Below are 18,930 nucleotides of genomic sequence, written 5' to 3'. Positions count from 1 at the left end.
TACACGAGCAGGACGGAGACCCGGACTGAGAGGAACGGGGTTAGGAGAGAGCGTGAAAGCGAGGAACAGAGCGAGGGATTGTGGAAAGCAGAGGAGGTGGGCACGAGGACGTGCAAATATAAAAGAGAGAGAACCGGTTGGCTGAGAGAGAAACAGCTTAAAGTAGAACATATTGCTGTTTAGCTGCAGCCAGAACTGTGCGGATAAACACATCCGTTGTGCCCGGCCCTTGTTTATTCTATCAAGTTTGTTTTTTGCCTCTTTCATTTATCACTGTTGATCAATGAGAGAGAAAAAAGTATAATTTTTTATCCCTGCGATAATTAAGTGAGTACGCAGATTCTTGCTTTTCCCACTTCCTCTTTTTGCCTTGCCTTACTTCTCCGGCCGCCCAGTCTCAGTTTTTCCCTCCTCGAGAGGTGGTTGTTCTTCCTCATTGCCATTCTCATCATCATCAATCAGCTAACTGCTGGCCATGAGAGAACCCCTCTCTCTGTCTTGTCGTTCCCTTTCTGCATCCTGCGTTCTCTCATTCTTTCCCCCACCTCCCACACTCAATCACTCGGCTTCTCTTACTTTCACACCACACTTTTCTCATCATTCGTCTTCCTCATTGTCTTCCTCTTGAAGAGCAGTGCCTCCTCCCCCGTCCAGCCCGCCGTGCTCCCCGCACATGCCACCCGTCTCCTGCACTCTCATGTAAATTGATTTTCTCTTTTTGTGCTGTAACAGTTTGCCTTGGTCAGTGTTGCACTCCTGGACGGAATCCATTTTCCATTTAGTAAGACAGATAGCGACGGCGTGTTTACATGGATTACATGGATTATGGTCCTCTGAGTATGAAACATGGTCGTGCGGCGCAGCGAGAGCAATATGAGGAACAAGCAGGAGAACAAATACACTCTAGAGGGTTTGCAAAATTTGGAAATTCATGCACTCCAGCAACTGGAAAGGGTGAAATCTACTGCCCAGGAACATTTGTAATGCTTAAAAGAAACGCAGAAGGTTATGTAAGGGTTTATAATGCTTTGTGAAAAATTCTACAGGGGATGAAATGATTTATAAACTGTTCAAAAAGTAGATTCCAGTTTACTTTTCTCTCTCTTTCCTGTAACACCTTTGCTTCACAGTTTGCCTGTTTCACCTTGCCCCTTGTTTCTAAAGTCAGTCATCAGCATGCGCACGTGTGTCTGTAAGTAGGGGCAAGGTATATGACCATACACTAATAAATCTATAGGATTACAAGGTGACCTTTGACAACGGACTCATCCCTCAGCTGTATCAGATGGCTGCGGCTGAGTGAGGAGCCTCCGCGGTACGTCCAGCAGGTTGCTGAGATAAAACAGATCCTCGCAACACCAAAACTTTAATGACAACTGGGGCGATATGATGGAGGGGGGGAAAAAAAAAAACAGACTCTGGACTGAAAACCGCCTGGCTACAAACGCTGAGAAGTTAAATGCTGTGGAGGTTTCCTGTCTCTTTAGCATTCAGGTGCTCACACGTGTAACTCTGACTGCAGTGCAAGCACAGAATGATAAACCGATTCCAAAAATGAGTTGGACTGCGTATACCTGTATATAGCAGAAAATAAAATATATATATAAAAAAAACAGCATATTAATCAATAAAACATACAGTTTCACACTCTCTGAAGATAGAGATATTTTCCAAGCTCTTTAGACTTCTCAAATATATATGGATTATATTTTGGAAGGTTACAGCATTCAATTTAAGCTTTTGTTAACTCAACCTGTAAAGTGTGATAGCAGTAGCTTCCTAAAGCCTATTAAAATGACCTATTCCCCAGTTAGTGCAGGTAATTTAAAGTGAGAAAAGAAAGGATCCCTTAAGATCAACGAGAATGGTGTTTGCAGAAAGCGGACGAGCAGATGCAAAATGCTTTGAAACAACAGGAAAAAAAAAGCCCCGTCGTTCATCAAAGCCGCCCTGCATTACTGGAAACTTGTTGTCCGCATGTAGTAACATAATGACAACTGGCAGGTGAAAATAATAGAGTGATTAATTACTCATTAATCCAAACATAAAAAATATGCATTTATTAGCATTTCATGTCAAAGCCTGCTTCTTTATTTCCTTTACAATCTGTGGGACGAGAAGCAGCTTCTTTCTCTCTGCCAATACCAAACAACCTCCCTCGGCCGATGGCTCGTGTTCGGTGCTTCTGGGTAGACTGGCTGACTGAAGTCTGAGGAAACACTTCTTTTTGTTGGTCGCTCTGGCACAAGCAGTACTTCCAAGCCGAACCGACAACAGGGAGGAGTTTAGAACCACTGGCAGAAGGTTTCAAACTCTTTTTGTGGGCATAACCCTCAAACTCAGCTCTGCTGTGTATCTAACGAACGCATGTTCGTCACATTTAAAAGGAACAATTTAAAAGGAAAGTTATATTTTCGGTGGTATAAGAAATACTGCCATGAAGAACTGTTCAAATGAAAAAAAAAACATCCAACTAAACACACATTTCCTGCACAGCTGTCAGCAGATTGTTACATCATGGTCTTGGATTGGAAAAAAAAAAAAAAAAAAAGCTGCAGCAACAATGAAGCTTAAACAAATTCGTGCGCTCAGTACTCGAAAATCAACCTTTGTTCCAGGGTACATTACAGTCATATGCAACCTTTTCTGACAACAGCTGAAACGTCATTGCTTTGAAGTATTTTCTTTTAATTGTGAAATGATAAGAAAACAGAAATCTCAACAGGCAGGACCTGACCTTTTTTTTGATGATGTGTTGAAAACAGGACACACTTTGGGGAGTTGACACCAAAGTTAAATTAAATGTCAATGTTCCTATTTATGTGAATAATTTTCAGTAGATATGCAGACAGTGATGTTGCGCCACATTTTTCCCATTGAAATCACCTGTGTGATCTAAAGTTAAAATCATGAAAATATTCAAAATACATTATACATTTAAGCCTTTTTTAAGTGGATTATGAACATTTGTTGCTGAACTCATCCACAGCAGTGTGTTATTTTTTTCTCTGAGCACATCTTCAAACTGAAAGTGTATCAATCTCAAACTAATGCACATTGTGCTCTTGCTATCTTGAAGTACGTCATATAATCCACCTCTTAATGCTTTGAAGCACTCTTTAAAGGTATATCCACTCGCCCGCCTATGTTTAATCACACAGATTTCATAAGTATCTTCACCATCAGTGGCTCAGATGTTTCATTGCATATAAAACGCGACGAGAGTGTCTCTCTCCTCTCCTGCTTCAAACTCTACATTACCTGTCTGTCTGTCGTTGTCTGTCCTCCTCATGGAGTTTATTTTGTGTCCCTACCTGTCTAAATTATACGCATAACATAGATTAGACCATAATTACACATCTGTGTCTGATAAACTTGATTCATAAGGGGCTCCAGTCATGCTGCGATCACCTCTGGGGGGCCGAACACCGGATCTCATCACCGTTAGCACGGCAGTCCCACCATTAGCATCTTGTCTATTATCTCCGTGATTAGCCAGGGGTGAGCTAGCTGGCTGGTGATTTGCGGCAGAGTAATTTGGCAGTGTTGCGTCTCGGCTGACCCCAGGGCAACAGTAACTTGTCAGTCATTAACCGCAGAGCCGCACATCGCCGCCGACAGGTTAATTACCGCTGGTTAGAGCAGGTTAGCGGGGAAGAGTAGGATGGTGCCTTTTAGTGCCCCAAGCCCCCGTGGCAGGAACAGTTGTTTTGTGTCAGATGATTTTTCAAAACTTGTGTTTCCTGTTGCTCCAAGGAAAGTTGTGCCGCAGAGAAAAAGATCAGGAGGAAGAGGAATGGGACGTTGATGGTGGTGACGAATGAGCGCTACCTTTACAATCCATCCATTTGGCTTCGTCCATCACTCGTAAAGTCTGTCTCTCAGCCTAAAACTCCTTCACCAATGTATGCACTTCTTGCATGACGTACAGTTTTTTTCTTTTTTTTAATTGGCAGCCGATTGGGAATAATATATTTAATATGTATTCACCTCACTGCTTTGTGTAATCAAGTGTCCCCTAATGTACAGTGACGGTATATAAGGTTTTACAAAAGCAGATTATTGGTTGAAATAAAATGAAACATTTACAGAATTGCTCCAGCAGAGAGGAACAGAGCAAGATGATGGATATTTGACTTGACACGGATTCATGGCTGAGTGTTGTTGTCCCTTCCAATTGTGTATGTTTTTTTTTCCTTTCCCCCAGATCACTCAGCTTCCTCCAACAGTTAAAAACATTTTGATCTGAATAGTGTGTAGCTGTGCGTGTTCATCTTTTTTCCTGCCATCTCCAACTATCATGTACATGATTTAGATATAAAAGATCAACTGATGGCAGAAGTTCTAAAAGTATAATCAACACTTGCATAAAAAAAAGTACATTTGTTACATAGTTTCCCACACTTTTGTGAAGTCAATAATAAAAAGAAAGAAAGATAAATGTTATAAAATGAACAAATATGACCTGAAAGAATCATTGCATTAATATCCTCTGAGCAGCATCTAAGAAAGTCCAGACAGAAGCATTTCAGTGAACTAAAGGTGTGTGTTGTCTCCTCAGTCCCTCCCACTCTGGACCCGGTCTTCCAGGACGTGCGTGCCCGGAACTTTCAGACAGTGACTCTGAGGTGTGCCATCCTGCGGTGGAACCCGCCTCGCCTGACAGACGTTCGCTGGTACCGAAATGGAGACGCGATCCGGATGCCGATGCCGGACCTGAAGGAGGTGCCGGAGCTGAAGTTCAAACTGGAACCGACCAACAACGGCACTTATGAGTGCCGGGTCAGCAACATCGCAGGAACCTCAACATGCACCTTTAACGTGTCCGGTAGTGGAACATTTATTTATCTTCATTCATTTATCATACCGCATTAGCTTTGTTGTTTTTTTGTGTTTTTTATGTAACCAATAATGTCCTCATATGTGACTCAGTCAAGATATTTTATGGTTTTACTGAGTGACTTTATTTGTTTCAACTCTTTCTTGCAGCACAACCTTACAATGTTGAGTTCTACTTTGATACACCAAATCCAGTTCGGATTCTGAAAGGAAATAACTATTCCTACAACCTGCAGTGGACACAGAAAGATCCCGAGGCTACGGACCGTATCATGGGCTACTGGATCATTGTCCGAAAGGTGAACTGCTCCTTCACAAACACAGAGCGTTGTCAGACACACACAAACGTGTGTGTATTGTACTCACGTTTTGATGCCTTTCATGTAGTGAGGATTACAGACAGGTGCATCGTTGTACAAACAGGGATTCACCGACTTTGTTTATTGGGTACTCAGGACGCCGACATTGATCAGCCTGGCTTAAAACAAGGCAAACGTTGGTCACCCGTCGTGTGTTTGTGAGGATCACCTTGACTGAGCATCCTCTCAGCCCGTATAGACAAGAACACACACACTGGAGTCTATAGGTAGTGAGGTTTGCATGCTAAGTAAACACGGGTTTTCTCAGCTTTGGGAGTGTCAGGCATGTGTAATCAATCAATACGAACCTGAACTGAATGAACAACACCTCTCCTTTCCTCTCTCTTGCCTGAATTGCTTCTATTAGTTGAGCTTCTACTTGTTTTTTTAATAATTTTCACATTGTACGTGTGAAAAAATGCATGTTTACACAAAATATAAAACACAGAGAAGTCAAGGATTTTTTAAAAAAAAATCAGATAAAGCCGAATTTATGTACAATTTTATCCATGTTTGAATGGGTTTTCAAATATTTTCTGATGCCTGACATTCTTTTACTGAAAAAAAAAAATATATTTTTGCCCTCATCAGCTCTTGGGACTTTTCTTATTCTTTCAGTTTCTCTTTAAATCTTCTATTGTGTTCTTTTATGGTATTACTCCCTTATCTGAGATAGTCATCAAATCCCTTTCAATAGTTTGCTCACATCACTTACTTTTATTAAATAGGAGCTTTATGGTCAACTTTACGGGGCCAAGGTGAGATGTAAAGACGAGCGGCCGTCTTTTAAGGGCTGCACCTGTGTTCACAGAAGGTTACAGAGTCTGACGGCTTTCAAACTTTCTGCATGCGCTCCTTTTTCTGGCTGAGCCTGAGTGCTCTGAGAGAACACGTTCTTTTCTTTTAGTCACAATGTAAAAATGTTTAAAGTCTTTATTTTTGATGTTATGTTCAATCGGTCAGCTTGTTCTGAAACAATTTGCTGTTCATGGATTTGATTTAACTTTCCCAACCCTGTTAGGACACATTTGGAAATAACATCTGTGAAGGTTTTGAACCAGATTACCATGAAGGTAGACTTACGCTCCCATACCGATAGTATCTTCAGGCCACCCTCTTGTGTGTTTGGTTTGGTTTTTGTTTTCTTAAAATGTATCTATTTATAGGTTACTGGGTTTGAGTCAGTGGACAGAAATAGTGAATTATACACAACTGGCTGGGGCTGTATATGCATGTGTGTGAGACAGACAGACACTGAAAGCGAGGGGATGCAGGGTCTGCCAGCTTGCTTTTGTGCGGATGAATAGCTAATTCCCCTCCTACTTTAGGACTTGGCTGCTTACCTTATTAAGTAAGACTCTTCAGGGACGCAGAAAATGAGCGTGGCTCTTCCCATGATGCACATTAGATTGCATGCTGACGCTCTGTAGAAAGTTTCCCTCTACTGCTTTTTTGTTCTCTCTTTTGCTTGCCTGCTCTTATGCATCCTTATTTTTCCCCCTCCACATGTTTTATACTCTCTCATGTCTTCCTTTTGCTCCACTGATTTTCTTCCCTCTCTATGTATCTATCTGGTTTTCACTCTCCATTTCCCTGCTTTGAGTTACTGTCGAGTAAGTGCAAGCCTAATGGCACTTAATGTTGGGTGAACCATCGCAACAGAAGTAGCTCTGATAAATAGTTTCTACAAGTTGCCGTCCAGACGGTGTTAAAATAATAAGCGGCATTAAGAGGCAGTTTAGACATTCTTAAATGTTGTTGAACCTAAATTTAATTCCAGAGACTTTACCTGCATGTCTTACGTGTGCATTAGAGCACTTCCTGTTAAAAGAGAGGAAAATGGAAGCGTGATTGAGGAAACGAAAGAAAGGGTGTGAGAGAGGAGAACCATGCAAATGAAAGGAAAACAGGAACTCTCGCTGGTCCTCTCGACTATTAAATAGAGTACGAGGAGGCTCAAATGTAATACCATCTCAATTTCACAACTCATCTCTTTCTGCGGCTTTTTCTCCGGCTCATCCTTTTAACGCTTTAACACTCTATCTTTTTAGCACGTTGAGAATGACGTTGGGCTGAGGTGTATGGAGGAGTCTCAGGGGAGGGTTACACACACACACACACACACACAGAGGGGAATACGAAAAGATTCTGATCGGTTCATGTAGAGCAGCGCTCCTGAGTGTAGATCTGACACGTGTCTTCAACTTCGGCCCATTTGCCTCAACTTTCGTTTCAGCTGTAAGTTTATGCACATTTATTTGGCTTCATGCCTTCATGTATATAACGGTTGACCTGCTTGTACACAGCTTTCCCATTTGTGGGTGTATGTGTGTGTGTGTGTGTGTGTGTGTGTCTTACATGGCTTGCGCTGTGGTTCATTGGCAGGCTTTGAAAGCCCCGTTTACACTTCTTAATTTAGTTTCTTTTCCCTGTGGGGTTTTTCCCTGTGCAGGAATTAACAGTTCTCTTTTTCATCAAGCTGTCTGAGCGCCGCTGCACTCATCGCAGCACAACCTCGACCCTGACATTCTTTTTAAATGACTACTTTGATTTGTGAGTGATAATTAATATCGCGTTCATCAAATTATTTTACCTCTCCGCAACAACAGAGGGTAATTTATTGAACAATTTGTTTGCATTTTCTTTTTTTTTTTTTTTTTGCAAACTGGCAACGCTCAGGTTTCGTTGCGTTGTAATCTCTTTTAATTTATGGATCCAGAATTCCTCTCCGATGCAGTTAGTGCCTGCATAAAGCAGTAATGAATCACCTCTAAATGAATGATTAAAAAAATGTGCTTGTACATATAAGTAAGTCTTATATGGTGGACTTCTGTTTTGATGGGGTCAGTTGGTGTTTTTTACAGACGCTAAAATCACATGTGAAAATGCAACTTCAAAAATGTTGGTGGCAAACAGGGTGCGGTAGGGCATTATGATATGTTTCATTGTGAATGTAAAATGAGGCCCTACAAAGCTAAATAAGTGAGGCATCAGTGTGAATTTGGAGTTGATTTAAACAATAAAGCTCCGGTTTATAGTTTAAAAACATCTCTGATGGGTTTCGTCTCGTCTGTCGATGGAATAGAAGACAGGAACACTTCTTCATTCATCAAATCCGAGAAAGCCACCCTGTGTAAAGATCTTTGCAGAGAGGCTGGTAGTCCTCGGCTCTCTAGAGGGTGACCGTGGTGCCGCGCAATAGATTTCCACCCATAGTGGACCAAATGTCTCTGCTTTCACTGAATTATGTTTGTCAACCAAACTTTCACGAAGTTCGTCCTGTTTCTCCATATCATCGTTTTGAAGTAGTGCTATAACTTCTGAATTAAAATGCTACACAGATCAGTCTTTTGACAAGCTTCATTTCTTAATCAAGGAAACTATGAAAAGAATGGCTTCAAATTGTTAAACGTCAGACAAACAAAGAACAGTGGTTCAACAGTAGAGTCTGCCTTAATTCTGCTCAGGGAAAGTCTCTTTCTGTCAGATTCACTTGTTTTGTGTAAATGCTTCACATCAGCCTCAGACTGCAGACATTTGTTCCCTTTGTATGTCTCCATCTTTGTCCTCTGTTCTTCTTTTCTCTTTCTTGTCCTCTCATCTTTATAAACCTGTAAATCACATTACTACAGTTCCGTTATGAAGCTGAATTTTTTTCCATCTCTAAACTCAAAGTTCGAGACCTGTGCTGAAACATTTAGGTTTAATTTATGTCTGACTCACTGCATCTGTGTCCATCGTCCTTGTATTCTGTCTGTCTGTGGTCTTGATAATAGTCAGAAGAGGCTGTTTTCTAATTGAACATTTTCAGTCACACTTCTTTCTCATAATTCATATGTTGCATCTGTGACAATTAGAAATACTAAATAGGCTACATCCATCTGTTTATTACTTAGCTGGCAGCAATAGGAGACCTAAAATATACCTCAGGATTCTAGATTTCCCAAAGCTTCGTCACACATGTTCTACATAGAGACTATTGACACCATAGATAACCAGCAATAAACCTGTGTGCTCGTGTATTTCTTCATTCTTCCCTCAGTTTCCGCCACATTTCTGTTTTCTCTTCCTTTGAATTCATCCATCATGTCTGAATCTGCCTGTACTCCGTCTCTGGCATGGAGCTGTGTGTCCTGGATGACTGCAACTCGCAGTTGATCAGAGCGACCGCGTCGAGCTTAGTAAAACACAGCCACACACAGCACTGCAACGCAAACACACATCCCTATTATCATATATATGAGAGATTAAAAATATTCATGATAAATTAGAGTTGTACATTAAATCAAATGTATGAATAATTTATATCCGTAACTAGTTCAAGCATGCAGATATATTTGGATATTCATGCACAAAGGCTACAAAGACAGCACACTGACCGCATTTCTGATACACACACACAATATCAGTAAATTGCTAAATTAGTCATGAGAGAGATTCCTTAATGGAGGATAACAGAAAAATTAACCCCACATTCCCCTTTGTTATAAGAAGCTACTTTCTCTTGTGCCGTCAATTTAGATCTCTTTCTCTCTCTCTCTCTCTCTCTCTCATCCACATTACGCCGCGTTTTCTCATGGCTGCTCCGCTGCTCTCACTCCTTTTCACACGTTCGTCATCGTGTTGTGTCTTTGCTGACAATCTGATGTGATGGAGACACGGCTGAAAACACTGACAGCAATCCCTGAACGCATCCATGTGGCACAGTTACACACACGTACACACACACGCACACACACACACACACACACACACACACACACACACACACACGTCAAAAGCAGTGGATGGACTTCCATATCACTCTATCAACCAACCAGCATTTTCCCTCTTTAAACATGTCAGTCATTCAGTGCCGTCACGTTGACTGTGGTCCTCTCGGTACACGCCCAGCATCTTTCTTCTTCTCCCCTGTTCCCTTTTCCTGTCACTTGAACACAGTGACCCGCTGCAGAAGGCAGGCAGACGGAGGCAGCAGAACCAGCATAGTAGCAGCAGAGTTTCTGAGTCACGCTTTAGCACCGCATTGTTCTAGTGTATTTCTTGGTCACTGCAGTGCATTTATTTGTGTTTATGCGTTCTCTTAGTCTAGTTAGTTTTTTTGTTTTCCGGCACAGTCACTCTGTGTGCCGCATGTGAGCGGTCGGGGCATCGAACACCGCACTAGATTCATCACAGGTTGAGTTGAAAGCCTTTTGGTGACAATATGCAGGTGTTGACGTCACAGGTTATACACACATTACTCAATAGTGTGTCAGAATCTGTGAGGCTTTCTGTGCACTGACTCAACCTTCGTGTTGATTGACACCCCTTTCACCTCGACTGATGCCTGACGTGCCGGAGACCAGACAGTAGCCTTCACTGAGGGCGAAGCTGCACCAAAGCTAGAAAACACACGGCAGGAATGCAACCAGCAGCGCAGTCATTACTGCCAATGCCATTTATGTAATTTTGCATTGTGAAAGTCCCTGAAAGTGACATTACCAATGTCAAGACTGAATGTAGAGTTTTCAAGTGTCTGAGGGGCAACATTTGTCACATACCACCTGTAATTTGCCTCGATGCCACCGGGGTGCTCCATCATGAAGAGGTGCCAGGTACAATACATTACAAATGCATCCCTTTCCCAGCCTCGGCACCAAGCCACTGCCCCCCCGACCTCCTCCTGCTACCTGCTGGATGTACCTAGAAGCACCGCCTTCTTGGAGAAGGCATAGCAGGTTGCATATGGTAACAAGCAAGGCTGGATTATTGTTTTACACACTGGTGGTGGCGATTTAAATCTTTTTGATTTTTGTGAATAAAGTCACGGAGTAGTTTGATTTCATCCCGTCCTTGCATGGGCACTCATGAAAACGGAGATTTGGTAAAGCTCATACTCTATTTTAATTATAAATATAACTCATATCTTCCCGCTAACACACACCCAATGAATATTGGATGAGGGTAGCTTTACTTTCCTGCCATATTCCACATAATTATGCATCTGGTGCACGAGCAGTTTGTAAATGTTTATACGGCTGAATGTGAGTGTTAGTTGGTGTTAGAAGGCCGAGATTCATGTTACTGTGTAACGGCTACCATGTAAAGCGTTCCTTAGTCTTTGACAATATTTTTCATCGTCAGTTACGCTGCGATGCTCTAAAAAAGCATCCAACGTTGTTCACCAACAATATCATTTTGAAGAAAAGTCCAAAACATAAAAACTATTTCCCAAACATTTTTTTTTCTTTTTTTATGTTATTATTCATCCAATCACAGTACAATCAGTCACTGAGTCTCTATTCGACACAAATGGGACTCCTAACGTTGTTTTTGATGTCTTTACCAACAAACAGGGTTACAGGGGCCACCTGGTAATTTTAGATGGAGGTAGCTTAAGCAGCATAGTTCATTATATTAACCCAGTATTACTGTACACGCTTATGCATTATTATATAACAATAATCACACTTTATTAATCCCTTGGGGAAATCCCTTTTTTTCGTCATGAACCCTATGACTGCTCCCACATTCAAAGTCCACTTCTTTAACCACCGCCATACAAAAATACTATAATGATATGTAATTTAAGATTATATTTTCTTAAAAATCTGAGTCTATAGAAGCTGAAACAATAATATTAATTTTTTTAAGCATTTCTTATATCTTTCTCTTTCATATACTGTGTTTTGCCTGTTGTTGGAGAAAGAAGCCCATGAGATTTTTTATTTTTTTCCTCCACAACTAACAAGAGCAGGTGAAAAGTTTAAGCAACTGACATGGAAACAGCCAGAATGGCAGAGAGAAAAAGAGACTGAACAGCCATTAGTGACACAGGGCCTGGTGGCGGAGGCAGGATGAGATTCCAGGTATGTTGCCGGGCAAATTCTTGGAGGCATCAGATTGTCGCTGCCACGAGGGACTCACACAGTAATTGGAGTTGTACCAAATTTTTGGCAGCCCGGGCAGGAGTCACCGTGGTCTCGTCAATAAAAATGATCAGCCCAGTCTGCCTGAGTGCGGATTCGTGTTGGTGAGCAGACATCCAATGGGATCCGCACACCTCAGCCAGAGCGTGAGAGGACAGGAGGGAAAGCAGAGTACAGATGTCAGAGCAGCACTGCAGCAATTATTGGGAAAGTTATGGGAGGCATCGTCGCCTCTGTGACTTTTTGATTGGAGGAGCTGAGCTGAGGTGAAATAGCAGGTATGCAAAAAAGGGTCTGATCAGTTCTTTTTATAAATCGTTTCATCTATGAATCATGGGTACGGTACGCACAATTAATCAACAGATACATTATTACACGACCAGCTCATCATGAATCTGAATCCATCAACGGGGACAGAAAATGTGCCGGTGAGGACATTATGTGCTTAAAGCTCTGATTGCCGACTTTTTAAGGAATATGTAGACACACACACACACACACACACACACACACACACACACACACACATACACACCTCTTCTGCATGCGTTACCTGATAATGGCATGCTGTGGGTGTACTAAGTTGTTATGCTGGAGTGGCTGACCTAATGCATTAGATAGAGCTCACTGTCAGGTCTTTAAGTAGCTGGGATCAGAGGCAGATACACAGCTAATGGATCCTTCTCTCCGTGGGTGGAATAACACAGCGATAGCTCTATTAAATGTGATGCAGACACACACACACACAAAAAAAAGGCATTTAAATTTTTCCTGTCTTTTTTCGAAATATTCTATTCTGTATTTTATTGTAGTAGGGTTCATAGAACAGTTCTTAGTGAATACATGAGTTAACTAATTTGTTGTAGAAAAACAATATTTAATGTTTTCACACACCCACCGTTGAATCTTTCTTATGATAGAAGTGACAATTTTTTGCTGTGTGGATAACCAAGTTATTACTGTCACGATATTATGACAGTCTGATCACTGCGCTCAGGTGATTTGTCGTTTTGGAAATAATGTGACCCATTCTTCCAGCCATCGCAGTTTTTGCACCTGGAACTCGATTCAATCCTTAAGGTTTCCCATTTTTTCTGAGATGTCAGTGTCATTCATGACATGAACAAACTTTTTACCTGGCTTTGATTTTATGTTTCTTTTCTTTTTTTTTTTTGCTTGGCGTATATTCATTGTTTCTGTCAAATCAAACCAGATTGTAGTGAAAACCCTCCAGATGGGAAATAAGTTGGAGTTCTTAATTGGGGCCGTCAGGGTCAAAATACTGAAATCAAACTAAATTGGACAAACTGATTATAAGAGCAGAAATATCAGCCACGTCTGGGTTACGGCATCTCCATCTGTCCCTTACTGTCTCTGCTTCTCACCTGTGCTTCTTTGTTCGCCTCTGTATTTTCAGAACAAGCAGAACCTGGTCTACACTCAGATAGATCTCAAGGGGAAGGATCCAGAGAAAGGTGTGTTGCTGTCCCACACAATATCCAACCTGAGGATCCCTCTGTCCTACGAGGTCCACCTGGCCCCCATCACCACCTACAGCAGAGGGGACTTCGTCAGTCGAATCATCCAGTACTCCGAGCGTAAGTCTGATTTGAAAACCTTTCTCTGCTATCGTTTGTGTCTGTACAGGTTTTATATCATCAGTAGAGAGCGTTGATTGGTCATATCCATGCAGTAATCAGTATTATCTGTATTTCATTTCCTTACAGCATACACCTACCCACGACCTTCAGGTGAGAATTAACCTCAGTCCTCTGCTCCTCCAGGTTTTATAATCTCAACTTGCTGTCACAACCAGACTGATGTCTTGGGAGTAAAATTAGGAAGGCAGATTGAATATTGATGAAAACACAATAGCATGTTGGGTACAAACTGTCAGCACAAGTTTATCATTGCAAAGTTTGTCATGATCCATCCCTGGCTTGAGTATAAAACAGAAGGTGAACTGTAAAGTTACTGTGAACTGTCGCAACTGGATGTGATCATCAGAGACCACAACCTTGGTGGACGCGGTGCGGTATGAGGATTGAACACACACACCAAACTACATTCAAACTACACTGCGTCTTACCTCAAATGAGATGTGCGATTTTTGCGTCCAGTCATCCCCGTCTTTCTTGCAGGCGCTGTCGTTCTTTCCCTGACGCTCGCCATATATTTTGCCATCCCTTCTTTCTCACTCAGTTGCATCTTGTCTATTTTCTTCATTAAGAGATGCACAGCATTTTTTTGGCAGGAGTGGCAGTTGGCTCCGCCAGGGTGAAGCAATTAAAACAACAGCAGATTGGAACAGACTGCGAGAACAACAGTGAAAATTGAAAGAAGCGCATGTAGTGGGGCAGGGTGTGAATAGTAATAGATTAGCTCACTGAAACAAAGAGCTATCCTCCTGGGGGGCCGGAGCCATATGCGTCTGCAACGAGCTGTGCGCGTGGCCAGGAAGGTTTCACTGATGCTGTCAGCTTGGACAGTTTTAGATGGCTGATGTTACGCTCTCTTGGCTTGATTTTCATTTGTTTAGTGAATCTCTGAGAATGACAGAAGCCTCCAGATGGGCTAATGAAGGTGACAACTCCATGGAGAGCTCTCCCTTTATCTTGTCTAACAAGAGACGTCAACTTCAAGAGTGACAAAACTAAAAGCCTTTTGCGAAATATCTTTTTCGTCCTTGATGATGTGTAAAGCGAAATCAAAGTGAAACTGGAACACATATGAAGTGAATGACATGAAGCCGACGTTGCAGATCTCCATCTGCAAGGTCGTCCATCAAATGAAACCGAGTCACGTTTTTATTTTAATCTTTAGAATATATTTCATTTTACTTGTAAAGCAGCCCAAAAACCCAAAAAGGCCATGTCTGAACCACTGCTTTGAAGTCTCTACCTATGTGCAAAATGTACATCAGTGCAGGTATAGGTGTTTGTCTTTACTCTCTCTCCAAGACGAATGCTTTTTTTATCAGATGCAACATGTCAAGCTCTTGCAAGACAGGTGTAAGGAAATGTTGGCCTCAGTGTCTGTAGAACTGTCAATTAGTTTGTTGTTGAACATTGTAAAGCTAAGAGGAAACAGTATATGATATCAAAGGAGCATCGTCAGTTTTGTCATCCATCTGCATTATTGCTTCAGAAAGGCTTCCACTGTACTGGACTGGATTGTCTGTTACTGGTTGGTTCAGAGAAACAGTCTTCGCCTTTACACCTTAGACTCTCTGAACTCCACAGTGTCACTGAAACATGCGAGAGAATTTTTTTTGATTGATTACATGTAGTGAGCACTCGTAAATTAGATCTATGCATTGTGAAATAATATTTCATATCATATAATATTCACCAAAACCCGTCAAGTCACGAGTGGCCAGATTACCAGTTTATTGATGATTACATTAGTGGATACTTGCATTCTAGAGAATATTGAACAAAGGAGTATTTCTGAAGCACATCTCATGCAAAGAAGTGTTTAAATGATGGGTTGAGTTTACCTTTTAACTCCTCGGAGTAAAACAAATTAAGATTTTTTTATTTTGTTTTTTGAGTCGATCACTCGTCGATGCCTTCAGAAATGTCCTCCAGTGGGAGTCACACATTCTAACCTGCTGATATGAGGGGTTTCAGGTTATATAGCCTCCCTCCCACACTGTGTCCATCACTTTGTCACTAATTGGCCTTCTGTCTGATTTAAAGTGCACATTGTAAAGGCCATTACAGACCTAAATTGTTGCCATTTATTTTCAAGAAAGGTGGGTGCAAAAGAGTGAAATATAGGTTATGTCACTTACAGCTTGTAAAGCAGCGTGTCACCTGCCCTGACATGGCTTTGACTGAGTGTGTTTTTCTTTCTCCACAATGCATACGCCTCAGACCATGTGTGTGGTTTTGAGGATGAGCGGATTTGTGGCTTCTCTCAGGACCGAAGCGACGTCTTCGACTGGACGAGACAAAATCACCTGACACAGAATCCAAAGCGATCTGCCAACACCGGCCCAGAGACGGATCGCAGCGGGACCAAGGAGGGTGAGAAACACGTCCCATCAGTGTGGGGGAAATTCAGCAGTGTGAGAAATAATTATTGTTGCATGTAAAAAATGTTGAAGAGCTTGAAATAAAACCGGACTAGACTTTACTGTTGATAAAAAAAAAGTCTTCATTGTATGATTTCTCCTTTGCCTTTGTGTTGTCTCGTTGATTGCAGGCTACTACATGTACATTGAAGCATCCCGCCCTCGTGTTCAGGGGGACAAGGCGCGCCTGCTGTCTCCACTTTTCAATGTGTCCTCAATCAGAGGACCCAAGGGCTCCGGCAGAGTCCCGTACTGCATCTCCTTCTACTACCACATGAAGGGCAAACACATCGGTGAGTGCTACATCAAAAAGTATTAACGCACCCACGCACACGTGCACTGCACACACACAGCATCGTGCGGGAGCGGCGAGGCTCACGTGGATATACAGTGGAGAGCACTCTGACACTTGCTATCACGGTTCTCATATCGCCCGGGTTCTGTCAAAAGCTGAACACTTTGCTTGACCCCGAGCTTGTAGAGGCTGTCACACACAACTTTGTGATGTGTGTGTGCGTGCGTGTGTGTGTGTGTGTGTGTGTGTGTGTGTGAACCCTTGTACAGGAAAAGAGGAGAAAGAGGCTTGAGGTTGGCTGGAGGGGAAGGGGGTAGGGTGGGGTGTTACAAAAGTTCTACTCGTAGGTCTCTGCTTGATCCTCTGTGTGTGTGTGTGTGTGTGTGTGTGTGTGTGTGTGTGTGTGTGTGTGTGTGTGTGTGTGTGTGTGTGTGTGTGCTCGGAGATGGTTGAAAGGGGCAGTGGGTGGGTGATTTATGGCGGTGGCAAGACACAATCAGTCATTTGGGGGAGCTGTTCATCATAATATGCTCTGTCACACAGCTAGAATGCATACATCTAAAACCCTACACACCTGCACACTCGGCATGCACACACACACACACACACACACACACACACACACACACACACATCCAAACACAGCCAAACACATGCATTCACAGATAGTTTCACTGAAACAAAAAGCTAAACTAGCAAATACATACAGTCGTTATGTTTCTGTGGCACGAGCGTTCATGCTCCAGTGTAGCATTTGTATAATTAAAGTGGAAGAAATTAAGTATACAGAGCCACGAACAAACAACTGACACGTTGGTGCTTTATTTCAGAAGAGTCATTCAGAAAAGTGAAGTTCAATTGTTTTATTTTTTTATTTTTTTTTAATACTGCAGCCTTAGGCGAGACGCTGAACCCCAACTTTCTAGTTTCAAGGTGAAAGCATCTTGCACTGCAGCTCTGTCACTACTGCCGTGTCCGTGTTTGGATGTGATTTATTGTCTAAGGCGCTTTAAAGCTGCTAAAGTGGTGCAGTTTAAGTGAAACCCCTTTATGTTTGTATGTGTGTAGCATCCCAATGAGGAGAGGTCATGTGAGTAATGAAATGACACCCATTGAATTTTGAGCTTGGAAATCAGGCTCTGGTGACAACAACAGCACAGAGTGACCCCCCCCACCCCACCCAACCCCACCCCACCCCAGCACAGCGTCTAGCGGGGTGCTGGAGCAGAGGAGGTGGTCTGCTGTGCTTCAGATGTATTAGGACAAATCTTGTCAGGTCAGAATGTGTACACACAGGTCATCCTCATCGAACAGACATAAGATCTTTCTTTAGTCTTCACTAGCTTTATTAAAGAAACACTGAATAATAAGCAGACACTGCAACAGTTCCCTCGTGCTGCAGTTTGGCTGAATATATTGTAGATGGTTCACAACCAAAGCAGTGTTGTAAGACAATGCAACATCAGACACACAGCGCCCGGGGGAGATTAGTAATCTGTTCTCCAGCTCTACTACAAGCTACCTCTCAATTTCTCAGTGTTGTTCTACTAGTCTGTTCCAATTTGTTGTTCCTTTAATTGCCTCACTTTGCCAGAGCTAACACACTCTCGCTGGAGAGACACTGTGTGACTCTCAATGACGAGACAAGACGAGGATAAGACTGAAGAGGTCAGCGAAAGAAAGGATGAGAAGAGAGGCGCGAGGGGAGGATGAGGGTCAGTCATCCTTGGGAAAGAGGGTCCAAGAAGGGTGGTAGGATAAAGAAATGAAGTAAAGCATGACCAAAAATACCTTAGAATAAAGAGAAAGTACAGAAAAAGAGCATGAGGTTTCCAGTAGAGGCCATCAGCCTGGCGATGTTCAAAGGTAGAGGGACGATGCTGAAGTAATGTGTCTGGTTTTCATGCACTCGGATGTATAGTGTTAATGTAGAGTGTTCAAAGAGCTCTACGTTTTGAACGCCTTCATGCAGTTTGACGAGGCACAATTTTTTAGAAATACTGTTCAAATGTTCCCCTTTCCTGACCCTCATCTCGGTTAGCTCTTTTGAAATCCTAAGGGTATGAGAATATAAAACAAGTATTGTTTTGAGGGTTTGCATAACAGGGAAAAAAAAAAAAAACAGCCTAATGTGAGGATCGGAATAGGGCTGCACCGGGTGTAAAGACCTCCCCTGGTGGTGTGTTTAACGATTCACCTTAATATGTTTCTTTTTGGGTTTGCTGGCAGTAACAATAAACAACATTTAATTAGTTTTCTTTGGCATTGCGGAGTATTTCAGACGGGCTCAGGTTTGCAGAGTGCTACTGGCAAGCTTAGCTGGAATCACAGGATTATTTTCAGTTCAGAGTGATGGCAGCTGAATTACGGTTTGGGGTCTTATGAGAACTTCTTCCATGTTATTCAAAGACTTTCATTAAGTCAAACTTGAAACAATTTTTACATGAA

At 42.2% G+C, this 18,930-nt stretch overlaps 1 protein-coding gene across 2 annotated transcripts in view; it reads left to right on the top strand.

The window, feature by feature from the left end:
* mdga1 (MAM domain containing glycosylphosphatidylinositol anchor 1) overlaps nt 1-18,930 on the top strand; it is a 181,821-nt gene that overhangs the window by 141,113 nt on the left and 21,778 nt on the right. For both annotated transcript variants that reach the window (XM_030100324.1, XM_030100242.1), the window contains exons 10-15: nt 4,562-4,828; nt 4,990-5,138; nt 13,527-13,707; nt 13,837-13,860; nt 15,988-16,140; nt 16,319-16,480. In XM_030100324.1, coding sequence (XP_029956184.1) covers nt 4,562-4,828; nt 4,990-5,138; nt 13,527-13,707; nt 13,837-13,860; nt 15,988-16,140; nt 16,319-16,480 — 936 coding nt within the window. The remainder of the gene's footprint in view (nt 1-4,561; nt 4,829-4,989; nt 5,139-13,526; nt 13,708-13,836; nt 13,861-15,987; nt 16,141-16,318; nt 16,481-18,930) is intronic.

The sequence above is a fragment of the Salarias fasciatus genome, chromosome 1 (genome assembly GCF_902148845.1).
Source record: "Salarias fasciatus chromosome 1, fSalaFa1.1, whole genome shotgun sequence".
Classification (NCBI taxonomy): domain Eukaryota; kingdom Metazoa; phylum Chordata; class Actinopteri; order Blenniiformes; family Blenniidae; genus Salarias; species Salarias fasciatus.
Note: the sequence above shows the minus strand (reverse complement) of the source record. Positions and strands in the feature narration are given on the sequence as shown.